Source organism: Bubalus kerabau, chromosome 5 (genome assembly GCF_029407905.1).
Source record: "Bubalus kerabau isolate K-KA32 ecotype Philippines breed swamp buffalo chromosome 5, PCC_UOA_SB_1v2, whole genome shotgun sequence".
NCBI classification, from domain to species: Eukaryota; Metazoa; Chordata; class Mammalia; order Artiodactyla; family Bovidae; genus Bubalus; species Bubalus kerabau.
The window spans coordinates 66026906-66049192 of NC_073628.1; the positions used below are offsets into that span (position 1 = coordinate 66026906).

General features: G+C 37.7%; 2 protein-coding genes across 3 annotated transcripts in view; one reads left to right on the forward strand and one right to left on the reverse strand.

The window, feature by feature from the left end:
- The window catches only part of CDC73 (cell division cycle 73), an 89155-nt gene that overhangs the window by 36262 nt on the left and 30606 nt on the right, over positions 1-22287 (reverse strand). The window lies entirely within an intron of this gene.
- Positions 1354-8931, forward strand: B3GALT2 (beta-1,3-galactosyltransferase 2). Its single transcript, XM_055581831.1, has 2 exons — positions 1354-1902; positions 6313-8931. Exon 2 carries the CDS (start codon positions 6437-6439, stop codon positions 7703-7705), a length of 1269 nt encoding a protein of 422 aa, XP_055437806.1. The 5' UTR covers positions 1354-1902; positions 6313-6436; the 3' UTR covers positions 7706-8931.

The following is a 22287-nucleotide window of genomic DNA, read 5'->3' on the forward strand; positions in this document are numbered from 1 at the left end:
TATAATATGTGTGGGCTTAGGGACTAAATGCCAAGAAACCTGGGTTTTAGTTCTATCCTTCACACTTTACCAGGAAAAGCCAAAGCTCCAGGCCTTAGGTTTCCCATCTATAAAACTCTTAATGTTCCGACTAACATTTCCAGGAAAATCACATACACCCCTTAAAAAAAGAAGTCTTAGGATTCCTAAAACTACAAAACACAATTCATCCTTTATACTAAAAAATATAACAAAAACAAAAAATTAAAAATATTGGAGGAAACATAAATCTGTATTTGAAACAACATACATTAGTAGGGAAAAAAGGCAGGACCAAAAATATATGACCACAAATATATAGCTTAAGTTTCAAAATGGTAAATTTCTATGAGTTAATGTCCCTAAAATCTGAGGAAAAACTGATAACTCAAGTTACTTTAATAAAGGACAATGCTCCAGTACTTGTAGAAAAAAAGCAGCAAGGTGCCCAACAGACTAAACATACAAAGAAATATTTCAGAGTGAGTATCTAGTGTTTACGGAAAACTTTGCTTGATGGCAAGTTACTAAACCATCCTGAAATATTAGGACAAATAAATATGATTACTATGATCTCACTACCCAAGAAGATCCTGTTTAACTATGCTTTATCTATTACATCTTTTGTTGAATTCCACCATACAAGTAATTTTAAAGAAAAATAAAAAATAAATATTAAAAAGTGATTAAAAATAAAGTTTTGCTGCCTTCAAGAACACTAGAAACTGCATGTAAAAAAAGAAGTGGCTGTATCAAATCATGTGTCAGGACAACAATTCATGGCAGCTGATTTATATAAACTCCAGAAAATAATGGAGAGATGTCTAAGTTACTCATTAAAAATGGTCTATGGGTTGTAACTAGATATTAGTAAAACTAAAGTTAGAACAATTTGAGGGAAAAAAAAAATTTCAAGGGAAGGAGAGCAATGAAAGGGTTAAATTACACCAAGGACCATACTAACGCTATATGGCTTATGCCTGGTAAAATCATTCAGGTAACATGAAAACCAACATCTAACACTGAAAACATTTAGAAAATCTGTGCTTGAACGTAAAGTTAAAAAAAAAGGGAGGGGGGATAAGCTGAAAACAATAAAATAACCATTCATTTCATAATCCTTCCATTGTTGTATTATTCACTTATCACTACACTTACATTGACTACATATAATTTAACACAAAGAAGCAAAATCTCTAAGCGTCTCCCTACCTTGGGTTTTTAATCAAAATGAATGCAAACAATCACGTGGGATTCAGCCAAGCAGTGACGTTAAATTCTGCTCTGTCAGAGAGAGCATCTGTCAAGCCCACATTTAAACTGCTGCCTGCCTGTGCAGCAGCTGAGGAACCGTGGATTTCATATTACAGACTAAAACCCCAGTGAAACAGCTCAAAGTCCTTCCTGCAGCTGCCAGGCAACGACGAGAGAGTTAAATCCTGCTCTTTTCCAATACCATCGAAGCACTCCATTCTAGCTCTGGCTGCTTTACATTGCAGCTCAGGGTTCTTACTAGAAATATGGATACTGAAAAGAGAATAGAGCACTGCATTGTCCGGCCAGGAAGACAGCAGATGTAAAAAGCTTCAATGCATCAACTGTCAGAAGAGTCGACAGTGCTCCAAACAGAACGAAACCACCACAGCTCTTTTGTTAAAGAGAAAATGAAAGGAAAGACCTCAGAAGATTAGCACCCATATGAACAAGGGTACTCGAAGACAAGCAGACAGATGGACACTTTGGACATGTGATAAGCAATCGCAGGAGGCAGACTGTTGGGGGAGGTGTGCGTGTTCGATAGCGTCTTTTTGCTGGAGCGATGGCGTGCCAAAAGTATCTTCAGTGGGCATAATCCTCGCCACATAAATGGCCTGACCAAGGAAGGTATGTCGATATCTTGTGTGTGATACTCATTTAAATGTCTGTTACCTTTTGATAGCCCAGGAGGCACTAATCTCTAATAAACAAGTTCATACATTTCACTGTCCTTGAAACTATGAGAGGGTTTCTAAATATATGATTTTAAAATTTGTCACTGTTTAGAAGACAAGCTGTCACTGCTTTATTCAAGTAAATATGTAGCTCGCAGTAATTATGGATTACAGAAAAGACAAATAGTAACAAGCTGTGCTTAAAGGCTTCTCTGAAAAATGAAACTTAAAAAAAAAAATCTGAAACCCGCTAAAGAAAACACAGTAATCCTCTATCAAATTAGGTCAAGTTGAAGCCTTATCCAGTAAATTAAAGGGCTCTCCTTAAAATGGCTATCAAAGGAGTCAATGCAGTAAAATCACATTAAATGGTATAAAAAAATGATCCTAACATTAAGAGCTTTTTCAGTCCTTTTAAAGCAAAATCTTAATATAGAGCAGGTTTTAGTAACAAAATCTTCCCTCCTATGTGCATCTCCCTAAATAAAAGTAACGAACACAACCTCTGAAGACCATCAACAAATTTTAAGTACCACTGAACTGTAAGATACTAAAAGGAAAGCATTTGTACAGGATCACAGAAGGCAGTGTGTGTTTATGCACAGCACACTACCACAGGAGATTTACATGTCCACGAATACAACTTCAAACAAAGAAATATAAATATTTGCTACTATTACCCCTATTGCTAAAAGCAAGACTTGACTTGAGGCAACAGACTGATTCTAAATGATCAAAATATAAAACTGGTTTGGGTGATCATTTTTAAAGTGAAACTCAAAAACATAATATGAAAATACTCTGATATAAAAATATCCATGTAACAGCAATACAAGGTCAAAAAATTCAACTTAAATGTAGCCACTGTGCCAGGCTATATAAATATGTAATAGTGAACTATTGGCACAGTATGTGTGTGCAGGGCAATAATGAAATCTACTATTTTAGTAACAATCCCAGAATAGCAGCTCATGGCTCAGGAACTCATGTATTTCTAAAATTTTTTACAGGTCCTCAAAGATTCTGATTTTTGCTCAACTTCAGAGCACAACTCATTATTTAATAATCACAAAAGGCAAACATTTTAAAGACATATGTAAGCATTCTATTCTAAAATTAAGATTAAACAAGTCTATCAGGCCTATTATTATTACAGTTCAACATCAACTCTCACTCACAGCATTTAGTCCATTAAAGAATGAAATCAGACAGTATTAAACAAACAAAAAAACCTCAAGTCTCTTTTAGAGCCTTTATCTCTCAATGTTAAAGTCACCCATTAAACATTTTTATTAGCTAGCTATCTCAAAATAGGAGTGCAGAGTTTTTATTCAAGCACCCCTAAACTCTAGAACTGTTCCAACAGACTAAAAACATCAACACTTTTAAAAGCCAGATAATAAAAACAGTGCATGCGTGTGTGTGAGAGAGAGAGAAAGGGAACAACATTTTACAGTAACATCCTCTCCGTGAGCGTCAACCCATAAGATGTAAATACACATGAACAACTTAACAATATTATCATAAAAACCCATAAAATATAAATCAAAGCTACTGCTACTCTGAAAATGTAAAAGTGCAAAGACTATTTAGAATATCAAAATATTTCAACTTTCTAGTTTTATTACCACTTCTTAAGAATGAATGTACAACAGGCAGTAACTGGAAAAGGATTTTATCATTTAATAGGAGGAAGAATCGTTACTTTAATTGTACTTTCTTTTTAACAAAACAATTATAATAAATACCCGAAAAACTTTTAATAAAGAATTTTTAAAGGCTAGACATATGCACTACATTTACCAATGAGAGAGTTTTCAAACGGGTATATATAGATTTCAAGTTTGAGCAGCTTAATATTTACAAACATACAAATATCATGAATTTAAATTAAGATGCATCTCCATCACATATTGCTACAAAATCACACAGGACCATAAACTATGGGTACTATGCCAGATTACAATATATAATAATTGGCTCTTTTCTGTAACACTGAAATACTTTAGAAACATCACTTCAGGCATATTTTCATAAAAATACAATTTACTAATATATTTACCTGCATTCATTTTTCAGTCCTTTATTCATTCAAATATCTGAACTTCTATTTATTGCTTCTTAAACCATCAAATTTACACTCTTGAAAGATCTAAATGATTAGACTTAAACCAGATTTCAAGCATTCTCTATCAACAGAAAGCTGATACATTTAATTTAGTTTTGGAATGTTTAAAATGGATTATCAAATAAACATTAAAAGCAAGTTTTGTTTCTTTTAAATACATAACCCTCGAAGCTATTGGCCTCTTTATGGGGTAGAAGAAGAGTTATTATTATTTATCTAATATTTCATTTGAAAATAAAAGCTTAGTTTTCTCATCTCAGCAGAATGGCCAACTATAAGAAAAAAAGTGAGTTTCTAAATTAGAACACTCAGCTCTATTATTTTCAGCTGAGTTCACAACAGAACTGTTTTACTGGTACAGTGAAGTCTTGGTCTTCATCAGAGTAATGTGAAAATAAAATTCAAGTGAATAAATTCTAATAAATAAATAACTAGATTCTATGTTTCTAAAACCTTAAAAATTAAAAAAAAACATTGCTCCTATCTCACAAGATAATTAAATAATTTCTTATTTCTGAGAAAAACGATAACTTTTAAAAGTACATTTCATATACTAGAAATTATCAAAAGATGGTGCCTATACTATTATACTTTAGAAGTCTGTTCAAATTCCCACCTACTTGCTCCTCCTAGTGGCTGTTACTAGAATAGTAGAACTTTCATTCATACATGTGTCTAATACTTTCAACCAATATTTTCTAAATACTTCATATTATATAAGTGAATGTTATTCTAGTTATTCAATTTTATGAGGACTTCCATGTAAATGTCATTATTTCCCCCAAATAATTAAATTTCATATCAAAGTTAAGTATATTTGGTATTAACCATAAACTTCTCAGTATCACAAGCTAGATAAACATATTCACACATATATATATACAGAAAATTTCTAATAAACAAATGCTCTTACAATAAATTTTTAATTGACCAGTTTTCCTTAAATAATTTTCACGATAAAAAGTTGAAAAAGTTAAAATTAAACATCAGTCCCCATTTCAAAAAGTTTTTATTCTCTTGTAATAGAATTCAAGCTATAGCTCACCTATCATCTACCCCCACACCTTGATCCAGAAAAAACTAAGAACTGAAAAAACATGAACAAATTTGTGCTATGCACTGAGAAACTTCGAAGACCAGTTCTTAATATGTGGCATCATGAATCTCCCATATTGACAGCTCATAATTTTTGTCTTCTAAATGTAGGGCTCTAAGTGTCAAGCAAGTCTAAGTGTCATGCAAGTCCTACAAATGTAATAAATTCTCCACATGCAAATTTAGAACACAGCATAACTCAAAAATCTTTTAAAATGCATTCTGTGCAATTTAAAATTTTAAACTGAGGATATAACAGTACCTAATGTCTGTATTTTGAAAAACTCAGAAGACTGTTCAAAGCAGTTCTTTGCTAATTCTAATATGGAGATTCAACTGAAGTACATGATAGTACTCTGTGAAGGCCACAGATAATTAGTTTCTATATTTTAAAAATCAATCTTAAGTCTAAGTAAAGACAGTGATCTGAATGCCTCACATTTGAAGTGGAAGGTTAAAATGAGAAAAGGGTATTTGCAAATGTTCATCATTTATTACTGTCTTAAAATCTTGCACTGAAGTTACTGAACCCTGAAAATTAATTTTGACAGGTGCATCTTCTCATTGACTTTCTCCACACAGTAGGGGCCAATGGAAACATGCCAGGCAGTGTACTGTGACTAACAGAACTCTGCCATAATCAACCTTGCACCGTCTGTCCCACAACTGATACATGACCATTTTACAAAAAAGGCCGCTGACTGTGCACCATACCACCAATGGTATGTCAAATCAATTTTAATTAATGCCAATACATTTTCCATCTGCTCTCAGGCCTTTTTACACGGCCTCTCCCAGGAATCCAGCAGCGTTTCTCTCTCCTCCATGCACACAACTTTCAGTCTTTAACTTTAGTCAAAAGAATAAATGACCAGAGCTACTGAGATGATGAAATAAGTGGAAGAAAAATCCATCACCTATCTTAAAAGTGCTCACTGCGCTCCAAAGGTATATTTTTAAAGAAATTAATCCTGTTCTCAGGACATTAGGATGCCAAGGGAAGACAAATTACAAACTTTGTTCCTGGGCAATCATATTTTCACAGCTTAAAAATTCCCATCTGCCCTAATTTTATTAGCCTCTTTAAAGCAGTTCTGTGGTATTTAGCATTTTGTAAACTTTTATGATTCATCTTTATAGAATGACTGCGAGGGAGACGACGTGACCGAATTAGAAAATGACTACCAAAGAACAGTATTGATTCAGGAGAAGGCCACGTTCCCCAGCCACCAGGATCTCTCATCCATCACTGGGTATTTACAACATGCTTCAGTGGAGAAGGAGACACTGCTGCTTCGCAAAGATGAGCTGGAATGCCAAGAGGTCTCTGTTTCGGACCCATCTTATTGGTGTACTTTCTCTCGTGTTTCTTTTTGCTATGTTTTTGTTTTTCAATCATCATGACTGGCTGCCAGGCAGAGCTGGATTCAAAGAAAATCCTGTGACATACACTTTCCGTGGATTTCGTTCTACAAAGAGTGAGACGAACCACAGCTCTCTTCGGAACATTTGGAAAGAAACTGTCCCTCAGACCCTGAGGCCTCAAACAGCAACTGACCCCAACAACACGGATCTGTCACTGCAAGGAGTCACAGGGCTGGAGAACACGCTCGGTGCTAACGGAAGCATTTACAACGAGAAAGGTACTGGACACCCAAATGCTTACCATTTCAAATACATTATCAATGAACCTGAAAAGTGCAAGGAGAAAAGCCCCTTTTTAATACTACTAATCGCTGCAGAACCTGGACAAATAGAAGCTAGACGAGCTATTCGGCAAACTTGGGGCAATGAGAGCCTAGCACCTGGTATTCAAATCACACGGATTTTTCTTTTAGGCGTAAGTATTAAGTCAAGTGGCTACCTTCAACGTGCAATATTGGAAGAAAGCAGACAGTACCATGATATTATCCAACAGGAATACTTAGATACATACTATAATCTGACCATTAAAACACTCATGGGCATGAACTGGGTTGCAACATACTGTCCGCGTATTCCTTATGTAATGAAAACTGACAGTGACATGTTTGTCAATACAGAGTATTTAATACATAAGTTATTGAAGCCAGACCTGCCTCCTAGACATAACTATTTTACTGGTTACCTAATGAGGGGATATGCACCCAATCGAAACAAAGACAGCAAGTGGTACATGCCACCAGACCTCTACCCTAGTGAACGCTATCCTGTCTTCTGCTCCGGGACAGGTTATGTTTTTTCTGGAGATCTGGCAGAGAAGATATTTAAAGTTTCTTTAAGTATCCGTCGTTTGCACTTGGAAGATGTATATGTGGGGATCTGTCTTGCCAAGTTGAGAATTGATCCTGTGCCCCCTCCCAATGAGTTTGTGTTCAATCACTGGCGAGTTTCTTACTCAAGCTGTAAATACAGCCACCTAATTACCTCTCATCAGTTCCAGCCTAGTGAACTGATAAAATACTGGAACCATTTACAACAAAATAAGCACAATGCTTGTGCCAACGCAGCAAAAGAAAAGGCAGGCAGATATCGCCACCGTAAACTACATTAGAAAAGACGTTTTTTCCCCCCCAAAACATGCAACCTGTAAAATATTGCTAAAAGCATGTGTAGTTAAAATGATTATGATTACATCCATAGGACAAGTTTTAGTTAAAACTCATCACATAAAGGAATCCAAAAATATATTTTTTAATTTCTGAAGAAGGTAATTCTTATTTATAACAAAAAAGTATCCCAAAACAACCTATTAAAAAATCTACTTAAAAAATCCACATGGGGGATTCTGTGTATTAACACGCAATAACAGGCATGCATACATCAATGGTTCGAATCTTATGTTAGGGGCCAAGAGGATGTATCTGCATGTTTTCCAAGTAAATTTTAATTTAAGAAATGGAGATGGTCAAAAGACTCTTCATTTTAGATTTAGTTTTCCATTTCAATATATGTAAATAAAACATTACTGTCAATTTTAAGTAAACTTTTTAATTGTGCAAAGGACAAATTTTCTGACCTATTCTAGGGTTCTAAAAACCATATTCCATGCAATAAGATTTAATTGAGGTATTCCATAAACATAGTTATAAAGTTCAGAGGTTTCAGCAATGAAGCTCTCATCTAAGTATTCACTTTTTAAAAACAACTGAGATGTTCATTTTATCAGTACTCACATTTATTGGGGGAAATTATTTTGACATGATGTGATAAAATGTGAAAAATCAGTGTGTCTCAGGCTCAAGTTTTTATTAAAAAAAAAAAAAAAAAATTTAAATGTTCAAAACAGAAAATTTGTTTTCTCATTGGTGTTCAGGGCGAAGCTAATATTTCACTGATTTCCTCAATCAGCTAGTTACTGCACTCTCAAGGAGCATCATCACTTAACTTCAAGCATATCTGAAAAAAATCTATCATTCTCCTCTAACTGAAGCAACTGCTGGTTACTTACAGGCACAAACAGGATGCACTGCTGAAAACAGATAAAGGATAAAGAGTGCAGCAGCAGTTTCATTTAATACATTTTAAGATGCATGTCTGCCAAACCACAACATATAGGAAGTTTATTTCCTGACAGCAAGTGTACACATGCCGATACTTCATCATTTTATGGCACCTACTTCGTTCTCTTGAGTGCCAAGTTTACAAACTGCCTGCAGTTTTTAATTTGGTGGGTGACAAATATCCTGTTCCACCGATTAAACACTTTCGGGGAGGGATGGGGGGAAAACTACAAATGTTTGATGAAACACTTGATTCTAGGATGAACAATGTATACAATGCACTTTTACCAAGTTTTTAATAAAAAAGGTAAACAAAAAAACCTTCACTGTTATGGTCCAAATATTTCACAGAAATTTTGTTGGTTCCATTACAAATTTTAAAATCAAGAAATACTAACCCATTAATTTTAAAACAGTGCTTTTATTTCATACCAGTATATAAATCTATCCATCTTGATTCAGTAAGGATGTTACTTATGCTAATTCTAACATCAATCATTTTTATCCTTGATTCTATTTTGAAGAGTTATCCACTGAAACATCTATTAAAGTTCAGAATCACAGAGAATGTTTCAGTACTTAAAATTTAATGTGTTGAATTCTACTGACACTCAGCTTATCTCCCATTTTTAATTCAGTCATCTAAATGTTCTGTTCTACACAGAATAATTCTGAATGCTGAGCTGTATTACCCCACCTCTTGGTAAGGTCTGTTTTTCACTTACTTTATTCTGTTTGGTCATAAAAAGACTAAAATTACTAAGTACCAAAATTACTAGACAAAGTTCACACATAGGAGGATAATACCAAATTAGTGTGATGAAAAGTAAAAGCAACCCTTCCCTCAGTATAGAGAATTCTAGTAATTCTTTTTTAAAAGTGTATGTGCACATGTGTGCATGCACAGGTATACACACTCAAACAGAATCCAAACACTATTTGTACAAATTATTACTACAGTGCAGTATCTTTAAAAGCTAGTATTTTCCTTCCAGAAAAATTCAAGTTTAAAAAGACAACTAATGAAAAACAGAATTCTTAACAGACAATAAATTCCTATCTCAGGTGTCAACTTAAAATCATTTCTATATCCCTGATAACACTATCTTGAAAACTTATGGGAATCTAATGACACTCCAAGTTCTCAAAGAGCACTGAATCCAATAATAAAGTGCTTTAGTACTGCTGAAAATCCTTATTTTAAAATAAATATTCTATCATTAATTTATTTTTGATCTTCCATTCTGAATATGCAAGCTGATTTCTTCAGCAAGATGACTTTCATGTTCACATTATGATTTTAAAAATACAATACTTATTTAAACATCTCACCAAATATTCATTATGCCAAGTACCATGTAATTTTTATTATACATGAAAATATAATTTTAATGACTGCACTTATGTCTGGTCAAAGAAAAAATTATAGGAACAACTATGTAATCTTTATGCTCAAAGTGTCAAGAGATATTATGTAAGATAAAAATACCAAAAGTTTCACTATCCACACTAGTTTATTTTGATTAAAAGTATAGGTGGTGAAATTCTAATTCAACTAAATAATTTAAAGTTCTCACCTCTGAATATACAGTATTATCACATAAAGTCAATTGGAATCTTATTAAAATCTATTCCCAAACCCCTATAAAAATAGTGCCAGCAAAGCAGCAGCAACTATTTACTGACTGAGCACACACTGTGTGCCTGGTAGTGTGTTAAAGGACTGTACACACACGATCGTATATAATCCTTCCAAGTAACACTAAAGGACAGGAAAGACTGCAAGAGGTTAAATATCTGAGATCACACACACAGTAAAGGAGCAGGGTTCCAGCTCAGATTCTTCACCATTATGCTCTTCTGCTACAGTCTGCGTGTATGATTCCTGCTAGAGTCTAAGAGCTAAGCAAAACGACCTGTCCTCTCTCCTAGTCTGCGCTCCTCCGTCACCTTCTGTGAGGCGCTCAGGCTGCACAACCATTTTCCCACACTGGCGGGACACCTGATGTCAAGTAAAGGGCAAATACAGAGAGGGGAGTAAAGCACAAATACAGAGACGGGGAAGGAGAGGAAAGCTGGTCCCTCAGTCATTTTTTCTTCTTTTCAGTTATTGATGTCTGGGGGTCAGAAACTTAGAAAAGTTACAAATTACTGCTTATGTCTTATTCCTTTGGGCACTGAGACCCATTTGTAAACAAACAGGCAAGTGACACAGAAATTATACAAAAGGTGCTTCTTTTGAAGTATAATTTGATTACTGTTGGCAGACAAAAGCAGCACCGTATTTTCTCACTCTACTGGTTAGTCACCTACAGTTTTGTCATGAGCTGGTAACACTCATTTTATCCAGCTGATTTAGGTTAGATTCAGTTTTTAATGGTTTGACAACATTTGACTATTAACACAGATTTAAGGAGCCAAAAAGTCTCTACCTTACATACATCCTAACATACCTCACAAAGTATCAGTGTATCACTTAACATGACTCTCATAAGACGGATAATGTATTAATACACCAAATACTAACAAGGGACGTCACAAGTTTCGGCAAGAAACCTGCTGCTGCCTACTCCATCAGCGCACACACACACCCTCCCCCAAGTGCAAGGTAACTGTAAGCCTTATTACTTTCAAGATCTGATTTGCCAGAGAAGGAAGAAAACCATTTCTGTATTGGCAGGAAGTGTTTCTCCTCCCTCAAACTAGCAAATATCCAAACTGAAGAATGACCAGAAAGAAAGCAACTGCCTCCATCCTGTCACTAATCTAATTTAATTCAACTTCCAACTGAACCCTCCAGACTCTCAAGGTGAATTTCACCTGAGACAGTGTCCTGAACACTGAAAAAGGAAAACAAACCAGTACACTTCAGTTTAGTCGCTCAGTCGTGTCCGACTCTTTGCGACCCCATGGACCACAGCACACTAGGCCTCCCTGTCCACCACCAACTCCCAGAGTTCACTCAAACCCATGTCCATTGAGTTGGTGATGCCATCCAACCATCTCATCCTCTATTGTCCTCTTCTCCTTTTGCCCTCAATCTTTCCCAACATCAGGGTCTTTTCAAATGAGTCAGCTCTTCATATCAGGTGGCAAAGTACTGGAGTCTCAGCTTTATCATCAGTCCTTCCAATGAACACCCAGGAATGATCTCCTTTAGGATGGACTGGTTGGATTTCCTTGCAGTCCAAGGGACTCTCAAGAGTCTTCGCCAACACCACACTTCAAAAGCATCAATTCTTCAGCGCTCAGCTTTCTTCGTAGTCCAACTCTCACATCCATACATGACCACTGGAAAAACCATAGCCTTGACTAGATGGACCTTTGTGGCTAAAGTAATATCTCTGCTTTTCAATATGCTGTCTATGTTGGTCATAACTTTCCTTCCAAGGAGTAAGCGTCTTTTAATTTCATGGCTGTAATCACCATCTACAGTGATTTTGGAGCCTAGAAAAATAAAGTCAGCCACTGTTTCCACTGTTTCCCCATCTATTTCCCATGAAGTGATGGGACCAGATGCCATGATCTTTGTTTTCTGAATGTTGAGCTTTAAGCCAACTTTTTCACTCTCCTCTTTCACTTTCATCAAGAGGCTTTTGAGTTCCTCTTCACTTTCTGCCATAAGGGTGGTGTCACCTGCATATCTGAGGTTATTGATATTTCTCCTGGCAATCTTGATTCCAGCTTGTGTTTCTTCTAGCCCAGCGTTTCTCATGATGTACTCTGAATATAAGTTAAATAAGCAGGGTGACAATATACAGCCTTGGCATACTCTTTTTCCTATTTGGAACCAGTCTGTTATTCCATGTCCAGTTCTGACTGTTGCTTCCTGACCTGCATACAGGTTTCTCAAGAGGCAGGTCAGGTGGTCTGGTATTCCCATCTCTTTCAGAATTTTCCACAGTTTATTGTGATCCACACAGTCAAAGGCTTTGGCATAGTTAATAAAGCAGAGAAGATGTTTTTCTGGAACTCTCTTGCTTTTTCAATGATCCAGCGGATGTTGGCAACTTGATCTCTGGTTCCTCTGCCTTTTCTAAAACCAGCTTGAACATCTCAAAGTTCACGGTTCACATATTGCTAAAGCCTGGCTTGGAGAATTTTGATCATTATTTTACTAGCATGTGAGATGAGTGCAATTGTGCAGTAGTATGAGTATTCTTTGGAGTTGTCTTTCTTTGGGATAAGAATGAATACTGACCTTTTCCAGTCCTGTGGCCACTGCTGTTTTCCAGATTTGCTGACTTATTGAGTGCAGCACTTTCACAGCATCATCTTTAAGGATTTGAAATAGCTCAACTGGAATTCCATCACCTCCACTAGCTTTGTTCATAGTGATGCTTCCTAAGGCCCACCTGACTTCACATTCCAGGATGTCTGGCTCTAGGTGAGTGAGAGTGATCACACCTTCATGATTATCTGGGTTGTGAAGATCTTTTTGTATACTTCTGTGTATTCTTGCCACCTCTTCTTAATATCTTCTGCTTCTGTTAGGTCCATACAATTTCTGTCCTTTATTGAGCCCATCTTTGCATGAAATGTTCCCTTGGTATCTCTAATTTTCTTGAAGAGATCTCTAGTCTTTCCCATTCTATTGTTTTCCTCTATTTCTTTGCATTGATCACTGAGGAAGGCTTTCTTATCTCTCCTTGCTATTCTTTGGAACTCTCCATTCAAATGGGTATATCTTTCCTTTTCTCCTTTGTTTTTCGCAGACAACTAGCCAATCTGATCACATGGACCACAACCCTGTCTAACTCAATGAAGCTAAGCCATGCCTTGTGGGGCCACCCAAGACGAATGGGTCATTGTAGAGAGGTCTGACAGAATGTGGTCCACTGGAGAAGGGAATGGCAAACCACTTCAGTATTCTTGCCTTGAGAACCCCATGAACAGTATGAAAAGGCAGAAAGATAGGATACTGAAAGAGGAACTCCCCAGGTCGGTAGGTGCCCAACATGCTACTGGAGATCAGAGGAGAAATAACTCCAGAAAAAAATGAAGGGATGGAGCAAAAGCAAAAACCACACACAGTTGTGAATGTGACTGGTGATAGAAGCAAGGTTTGACGCTGTAAAGAGCTATATTGCACAGGAACCTGGAATGTTAGGTCCATGAACCAAGGCAAATTGGAAGTGGTCAAACAGGAGATGGCAAGAGTGAACATCAAAATTCTAGGAATCAGCCAACTAAGATGGACTGGAATGGGAGAATTTAAGTCAGATGACTATTATATCTACTATTGTGGGCAGCAATCCCTTAGAAGAAATGGAGTAGCCATCATGGTCAACGCAAGAGTCCGAAATGCAGTACTTGGATGCAATCTCAAAAACAACAGAATGATCTCTGTTCGTGTCCAAGGAAAACCATTCAATATCACAGTAATCCAAGTCTGTGCCCTGACCAGTAATTCTAAAGAAGCTGAAGTTGAACAGTTCTTTGAAGATCTACAAGACCTTCTAGAACTAACACCCAAAAAAGATGTCCTTTTCATTATAGGGGACTGGAATGCAAAAGTAGGAAGTCAAGAAACACCTGGAGTAACAGGCAAATTTGACCTTGGAGTACAGAATGAAGAAGGGCAAAGGCTCACAGAGTTCTGCCAAGAGAACGCACTGGTCATAGCAAATATCCTCCTCCAACAACACAAGAGAAGACTCTATACATGGACATCACCAGATGGCCAACACCAAAATCAGATTGATTATATTCTTTGCAGCCAAAGATGGAGAAGCTCTATATAGTCAGCAAAAACAAGACCAGGAGCAGACTGTGGCTCAGATCATGAGCTCCTTATTGCCAAATTCAGACTTAAATTGAAGAAAGTGGAGAAAACCACTAGACCATTCAGGTATGACCTAAACCAAATCCCTTATGACTACACAGTGGAAGTGAGAAATAGATTTAAGGGACTAGATCTGATAGAGTGCCTGATGAATGATGGACAGAGGTTCATGACATTGTACAGGAGACAGGGAGCAAGACCACCCTCAAGAAAAAGAAATGCAAAAAAGCAAAATGGCTGTCTGCAGAGGCCTTACAAATAGCTGTGAAAACAAGAGAAGCGAAAAACAAAAAAAACAAAGGAGAAAACAAACCAGCAGCATCATAAAAAATAAATGTTAAACAACAGAAAGCTATAACATTATATGCCAAATCTTAAATTCATATCTGTGTAAGTCTTAATTAAATGTTTAAAAGACACTAATTTACACAATACAATAAAATTAATAAGGGTTGTCTGCATCACTGTCATACCTAAAAGGCTACTCAAAACATATCTTTGAATATAACAAGAACCAGAATCAGTATTAGTCTCTACCGGCAACGAGAACTTTTCAAACATACCTGCAGATGTCCTTTGGGAAGCTACTCCATCCTCCAATAAGAAAGTTCCAGGAAAACTTTCAATCCAGACACCCTGCCTGGCACTGGCTAAGACAACCCGAGACCCTCTCTCACGGCAATGTGAATTCTGAAGGAAATACACACATACATGCATACTGAGGTGCAGCCACATACACAAAACGGCTGGGGCTGGTTCATTTGGGCTCAGTACCTGCAGAGATTACCCACTAATTCTTGCTCTCTACATCCCCAGAGCTGCTATGGTTCCTGTCCCTTCCACCACTTGGTTCTCTCATTTTATGAACTCACTCATAGTATTCTGATACTTTTTGTTTTTCTGGCTTCAGTTAGCCAAAGTCGATTTTTTCTCATAACCAAAGAATCCTATGTGAGAGAAAACCCACAGCTAGCAAATGCTGCAGTAATCAAATTGTTCCTCGGTCCTGTGATGACCCTAGAATGCTCCATAAGACCATACCCTCTGTGCGCTTCACCATCTGAACAAGTCAGGAGCGCAAAGGGGTCCAAGAACAACTTCTCTGTTAAAGAAAATAGGGTGAAAATTTTAAGAGTTCTTCACAGTCCACATTCATGGCCAAGCCTCACAAGAGCAACAAAGTAGTTTTTGTGCATATGACATAAAACTCCCACCAGCAGGGTGCTGTCGATATCTTATTACTGAAGAGCGATGAGGGAAACAAACAGGCTTGGGAGCTGTGTTTCTAGTCATACCAGCGGGGGGAGAGCCCACCATCTCCCACGTAACCACCAGCAGGGGAGTGACCACCAGCATAGCTGCCTGAGCCCCCCAGCGCTGTAAATGCTGTGAGCTTAGAAATAAATGCAGGGAGAAGCCTGCAATGCATGTTCGCACTTCCTGTTTAAAACTATTCCTTTATCAGAGATCTTCTCATCTCTGGGTAAGGTTTAAAAGAAAAAAGTTACAATGTTCTTCCTGGCAGATTTAGAAAAGAAAAAGCTAATAACTGGGCCAAAAAAGACAACTAAAGTTAATTCTTACAAAAATAAAATGCAATTTCTTAACCAAAGTTCATAAGTATAACTCCAAATTAAAGTATTTGTATGTTCTGGGCATCTTTAAGTACAAACATTTAACAGTAATATTTAAACCCAGTTATCTTCTCTCATCTCCAAATTTAAGAACTTTTAAAATAAAAGATCCTATCGCAATGAATGGCTATATCCAATCAGTGGTCACATAAAAATATCAAGAGTCATCCTCGCCTCCATAGTCATCCTTGCCACTGCCTGATATTATATTGATATTATCACCCATATCAATCTATCCCCAAGACCTGGATTCCCGGTGAAATCCACCCACTTCTCTTTGCCTCACACCTCCAGTAGTTCAAGTGAGCAATACCTTAACAACTGGTTTCTTCACAGTAACCCAAACTGCTTCTCGTACTGCAGTCAAAAGAATACTTTCAAAACCACAAAGCTATTCATTAAAGCAATGGGGATGCTGTTTATTGCCACAATGAAAAAGTGAAAGTGAAAGTCACTCAGTTGTGTCTGACTCTTTCCGAGCCCATGGACTACACAGTCCATGGAATTCTCTAGGCCATAATACTAGAGTAGGTCGTCGTTCCCTTCTCCACGGGATCTTCCCAACCCAGGGATCGAACCCAGGGTTCCCGCATTGCCCGCAGATTCTTTACCAACTGAGCCACCAGGGAAGCCCACTGCTGCAATAAACAAACCAAAAAATCCTAGATTATAAACACTGAACTGCAACCTGACTCCATAAAACATCCTCACCATTTTGGTTTGCACCATTCTCATCTTACTTGAAAGGAAACTTATTTTTAAGATGTCAGAATCAATATTTCTCTACAGTGATGAGTCAACCACTGGTTTGGATACAGGCTCATCCACATTGCAAGTAAAGCAACATAAAGGTAAATATATGTTGACAAAAAGAAAGCACAAGTATTCTTAAAATAATTACTATAATCATTTCTACAAAAATGAAGGTCCCTCATATCACAGTGCATTTCTAAACAGCAACCATGACGCTGAAGATGATCAAGAAGTGTTAACTTTCCTCAACAGAAACTCAATGCTGATGAAACACCATTTCCCAAACAGACCAGTTTACCATGCTAAATTCCAGAACTCTAACACTAGCTCAATAGAAATTTCTCGAGTCAACCCCTCCTTAGTGTTGAAGAAACTTCCAAAGGTCCACTCGATAAATATTTACTGAGCACCTAGGCATTAATACATGAGCTGTAGATACAATGATAAACAAAAACAATCATTAAGTTGTTGCAGTAATACTCCTTTGATAGAGAAAGTCATGAATCAGATCTTCATAGAAACAACTGGAAAAGATAACTATGTTATCTGTCACAAAGGAAACACAGTGCTTTGCAAGCATAACAGAAGGACCCAATCTGTGTTGCCTAGAGTCAGAACAGCCTTCTCTGAGGAAATGTTTATGTTAACATATAAGAGATAACTAAGCAGGCAAAGGGGGAACAATTCCAATAAGAGGAATCCGCAGGTACAACAGCCCTAAGGTTGGAGTAAACCAAGGCACAAAAATAAAGAGGAAGATTGGTATGAGCTGTTGACAAAAAGGTAAAAACAGGTAAAATCACATGAAGACTTGTAGCACAGAGTATTACTTATGGCTTTTATCCGTAAGAGAAATGGAAAGCAACTGGAGATACAGCAGTATTTGGAAAACAGAAAAAACTGAGTCTAGCACATGCCTAACAGCTCCTCTCTCAGTATGAGGCATCCTGAAGAGATGTTTGAGTGACATGAGAAGACCAATTCGGAGACCACTGCAGAATCCAGGGAAGAAACAAAAGTAGCTGGACCAGGAAGGATGGTGGTGGTGTGGAAATAAGAACTGCAGAGATGTTAGCAAGCAAAGTCCACAGGCCTTCAAGACATGCGGCTATTGGAGGTGAGGGAACGGAAATGAGTGGCAAGGCCTAAGATGCTGGCCAGGGCACTGAGGGCAAGGAGGGAAGACGCTGTATGACAACCTGATTCATCAAGGATAACATAGTGAAAAGCCACTGGAAATTATACAGAGGACCGTCAAGCGGCCTGACGGCCTATACAGCACAAAGTACAGACAATAATGATAATAAATTTAACTACTAGTCTACAGGCATATGAAAGGATGGGAAGTAACTAGAAATATATGGATATTAAGAGCTTAAGATTCATTCATTCAATAAATACTTTTCAAGCAACACCCATGTGACCACTACTCTGTGCTCAGCACTGGGGATGTGGTGGAGAGCAAAAAAGATGTGTTTCCTGACTTCAGACCCTCACAGGCAAAGAAAATCATCCATGTACACAAATACGTAAGATTACTAGCAGAAAAAAACTGGGAGGGTTTCCTGGTAAAGTGACCATTAAACTGAGATCTGAATTCTGAGGAGGCAGTCTTATGAAGAGCAACAGGAAAAATGAGCCAGGCAAACAGAACTAAAAAGACAAAGGCCAGGAAGGTTGAGATTAGCCTGTAGAAAAACCAGAAATGAGCCAGTGAGGCAGACCTGCAGCCAGGCTCTTTCTTAATATGTTTACTCTAGAATAGGGCGTTGTGGATAGAATTCAGAGTCCCTAATCTGGATGGGAAAAAAATCCACAATTTAATTTTCACCAATATCTAAGAGAAATTGACACTGCCTTCTCTCATGATGTAGGCAACAAATCACAGTACTATTAACAATGGTTGTGGCTTTGTCACCAACAGAATTGAATATTTTCATATCACAACTGTTACAGATATATTCAAACACTGTATATAGTAGTACTTTAAAATTCTGGCATTTATTAGTTTTGTCCCTACATCTTGTTATATAATGCATTAGTAAAAGCAGCACAAAGTACCATGTGCATAATTTGTATTTTTTTTAATTTTGATAACTTATTTTAATACAATTGGCTTTCTGTGTTATCTTATGTATTTTATGCATTAAAAACATGAGAGAGAGAGGACTCAAAAGATTCATTAGTCTACTAAATGGGCCCACGGCACCAAAAAAAAAAATCATGAATTTCTAACCCTGAATGAAAGAAATGTAGGATTCCTATCAATTAAATGCAACTCCTGTAACTACCAGTGGTTCTTTGGATCCTACTTCCAATAAACAAACTACAAAAAGATTTTTCAGGAAAATCAAATAAGCTGGAAAATGAACTGGATATTAGAGAATACCAACCATTACTATTTATTTTGTTGTATGTAATAATGCGAGGTTAAAAAAGACCATTTTTTCTAAGAAGTGCAAAGTACATAGGAACAAAATGTCTGTCTGGGTTTTGGAGAAGGCAATGGCACCCCACTCCAGTACTCTTGCCTGGAAAATCCCATGGACGGAGGCGCTGGTGGGCTGCAGTCCATGGGGTTGCTCAGAGTCGGACACAACTGAAGCGACTTAGCAGCAGAAGTCCAGGAGAAGGGGGAGAGGTGAACAGTTGAAGTAAAAGTGATTAAAAAACAATCATAGAATCTGTGTGATGGACAGATTAAAAAATCATATACTACTTTCCCTAATTATATGTACACCTGAAATTTTTCATAATTAAGAAAAAAGGAGGTTTGGGTGGGGGGGGTCGGTGGGGAGGGATTCAGTCACTACCAAAGGTCTCCTGGCCTTTGCACTTGGTCTGATTTTACTGGGAAACACAAATACTATTTCTGATTTCCAAGAAGTTTCTCTGAGGGAGAGAGGAACTGAGAGCCTGCTGTCCTTGGCCATTACCTTCCTCACTGGAAACTGATAACTCAGCATTTGAAATGTTACTGTTTCACAAGCCTGACAATGAAACATTAACATTACCCAGTTTCTCAGCCTTGCTCTGGGCCACGGCAAACTGCTAAGGAAAGGCCACCTTATAAGGCAACCTGGGATCCACACGCCTGAACTCTGCCAGGGAGAATAACCTTCTGCACTGTGGCTCATCCCCAGCAGTTATTTATGCTTTGATCTGTTACTACAAAGACAGTGGTGAAAATTCTTCAGGTACTCACAACCAGATTGTATGACCAGGGACTTGTCTTCAGTAATCTACAAAGAGGGTTCCAATGTAAATTGTAAGTGTAACACTACCATGTGTTACATGGGGAAGTTACATGGGGAAGCACATTTTTGTAAAATCTACTATCCTATGACCTTTGTGCTGATGATGAGTGCTTCTAAAAAAATTATATGAACTTTTCAAAACTACTGAGGACTCAGGAAGTTTAGAAATAAGTCAAATGTGTGCCATAAAGTCGCTCAATCGTGTCCAAGTAATTATGACCCTATGGAATGTGGCCCATCAGGCTACACTGTACATGGAATTCTCTAGGCAAGAATACTGGAGTGGGTAGCCATTTCCTTCTCCAAAGGATCTTCCCAACCCAGGGATCAAACCTGGGTCTCCCACACTGCAGGCAGACTCTTTACCATCTGAGCCACCAGGGAAGCTCCCAAATGCATGTCATAGATCTCCCCAAAACTGTTATCTATCAATTTATTACAAGGTATTAAATCAATTATATCTATTACAGTCAATCCAGATAAAGAAAAAATGTTCCCTAAATCAATGTATTTAAATAGTTAAACTTTTAACATTTACTTTTCCTGTTAAAGTAATTTGGGGAAGGGGGCAGATGTGATAACATACACTAAAGTCATTGATGAATTATAATGTATCCACAAATTTACCATCAGAATGACTAGTTATTAAAATGTAGCTCTCTCTGTTAAAAGCCAACAATTGCTAAGGATACAACGAACCATTCTGTATTGCCTTTTAGGGTAAATTATAATAGTCTAATCATATTAGAAACTGAATTTGCAGCTGTGGAGATTTATAAGGAAAACTAAAATTTTTTTGCATAATTGAAGTTAAAATTCTTCTGAAAAGTCAAAGAGTGGCATAATTTAAATTCTCAGTTCAGTTCAGTCGCTCAGTCATCTCCGACTCTTTGCGACCCCATGAATCACAGCACGCCAGGCCTCCCTGTCTATCACCAACTCCCGGAGTTCACTCAGACTCACGTCCATCGAGTCAGTGATGCCATCCAGCCATCTCATCCTCTGTCATCCCCTTCTCCTCCTGCCCCCAATCCCTCCCAGCATCAGAGTCTTTTCCAATGAGTCAACTCTTCACATGAGGTGGCCAAAGTACTAGAGTATCAGCTTCAGCATCATTCCCTTCAAAGAAATCCCAGGGCTGATCTCCTTCAGAATGGACTGGTTGGATCTCCTTGCAGTCCAAGGGACTCTCAAGAGTCTTCTCCAACACCACAGTTCAAAAGCATCAATTCTTCGGCGCTCAGCTTTCTTCACAGTTCAACTCTCACATCCATACATGACCACTGGAAAAACCAAAGCCTTGACTAGATGGACCTTTGTTGGCAAAGTAATGTCTCTGCTTTTCAATATGTTACCTAGGTTGGTCATAACTTTCCTTCCAAGGAGTAAGCGTCTTAATTTCATGGCTGCAGTCACCATCTGCAGTGATTTTGGAGCCCAGAAAAATAAAGTCTGACACTGTTTCCACTGTTTCCCCATCTATTTCCCATGAAGTGATGGGACCGGATACCATGATCTTAGTTTTCTAAATGCTGAGCTTTAAGCCCACTTTTTCACTCTCCTCTTTCACTTTCATCAAGAGGCTTTTGAGTTCCTCTTCACTTTCTGCCATAAGGGTGATGTCATCTGCGTATCTGAGGTTATTGATATTTCTCCCGGCAATCTTGATTCCAGCTTGTGTTTCTTCCAGTCCAGCGTTTCTCATGATGTACTCTGCATATAAGTTAAATAAGCAGGGTGATAATATACAGCCTTGATGTACTCCTTTTCCTACTTGGAAGCAGTCTGTTGTTCCATGTCCAGTTCCAACTGTTGCTTCCTGATCTGCATACAGATTTCTCAAGAGGCAGATCAGGTGGTCTGGTATTCCCATCTCTTTCAGAATTTTCCAGTTTATTGTGATCCACACAGTCAAAGGCTTTGGCATAGTCAATAAAGCAGAAATAGATGTTTTTCTGGAACTCTCTTGCTTTTTCCATGATCCAGCGAATGTTGGCAATTTGATCTCTGGTTCCTCTGCCTTTTCTAAAACCAGCTTGAACATCAGGAAGTTCACGGTTCACATATTGCTAAAGCCTGGCTTGGAGAATCTTGAGCATTACTTTACTAGCGTGTGAGATGAGTGCAACTGTGCGGTAGTTTGAGCATTCTTTGGCATTGCCTTTCTTTGGGATTGGGATGAAAATTGACCTTTTCCAGTCCTG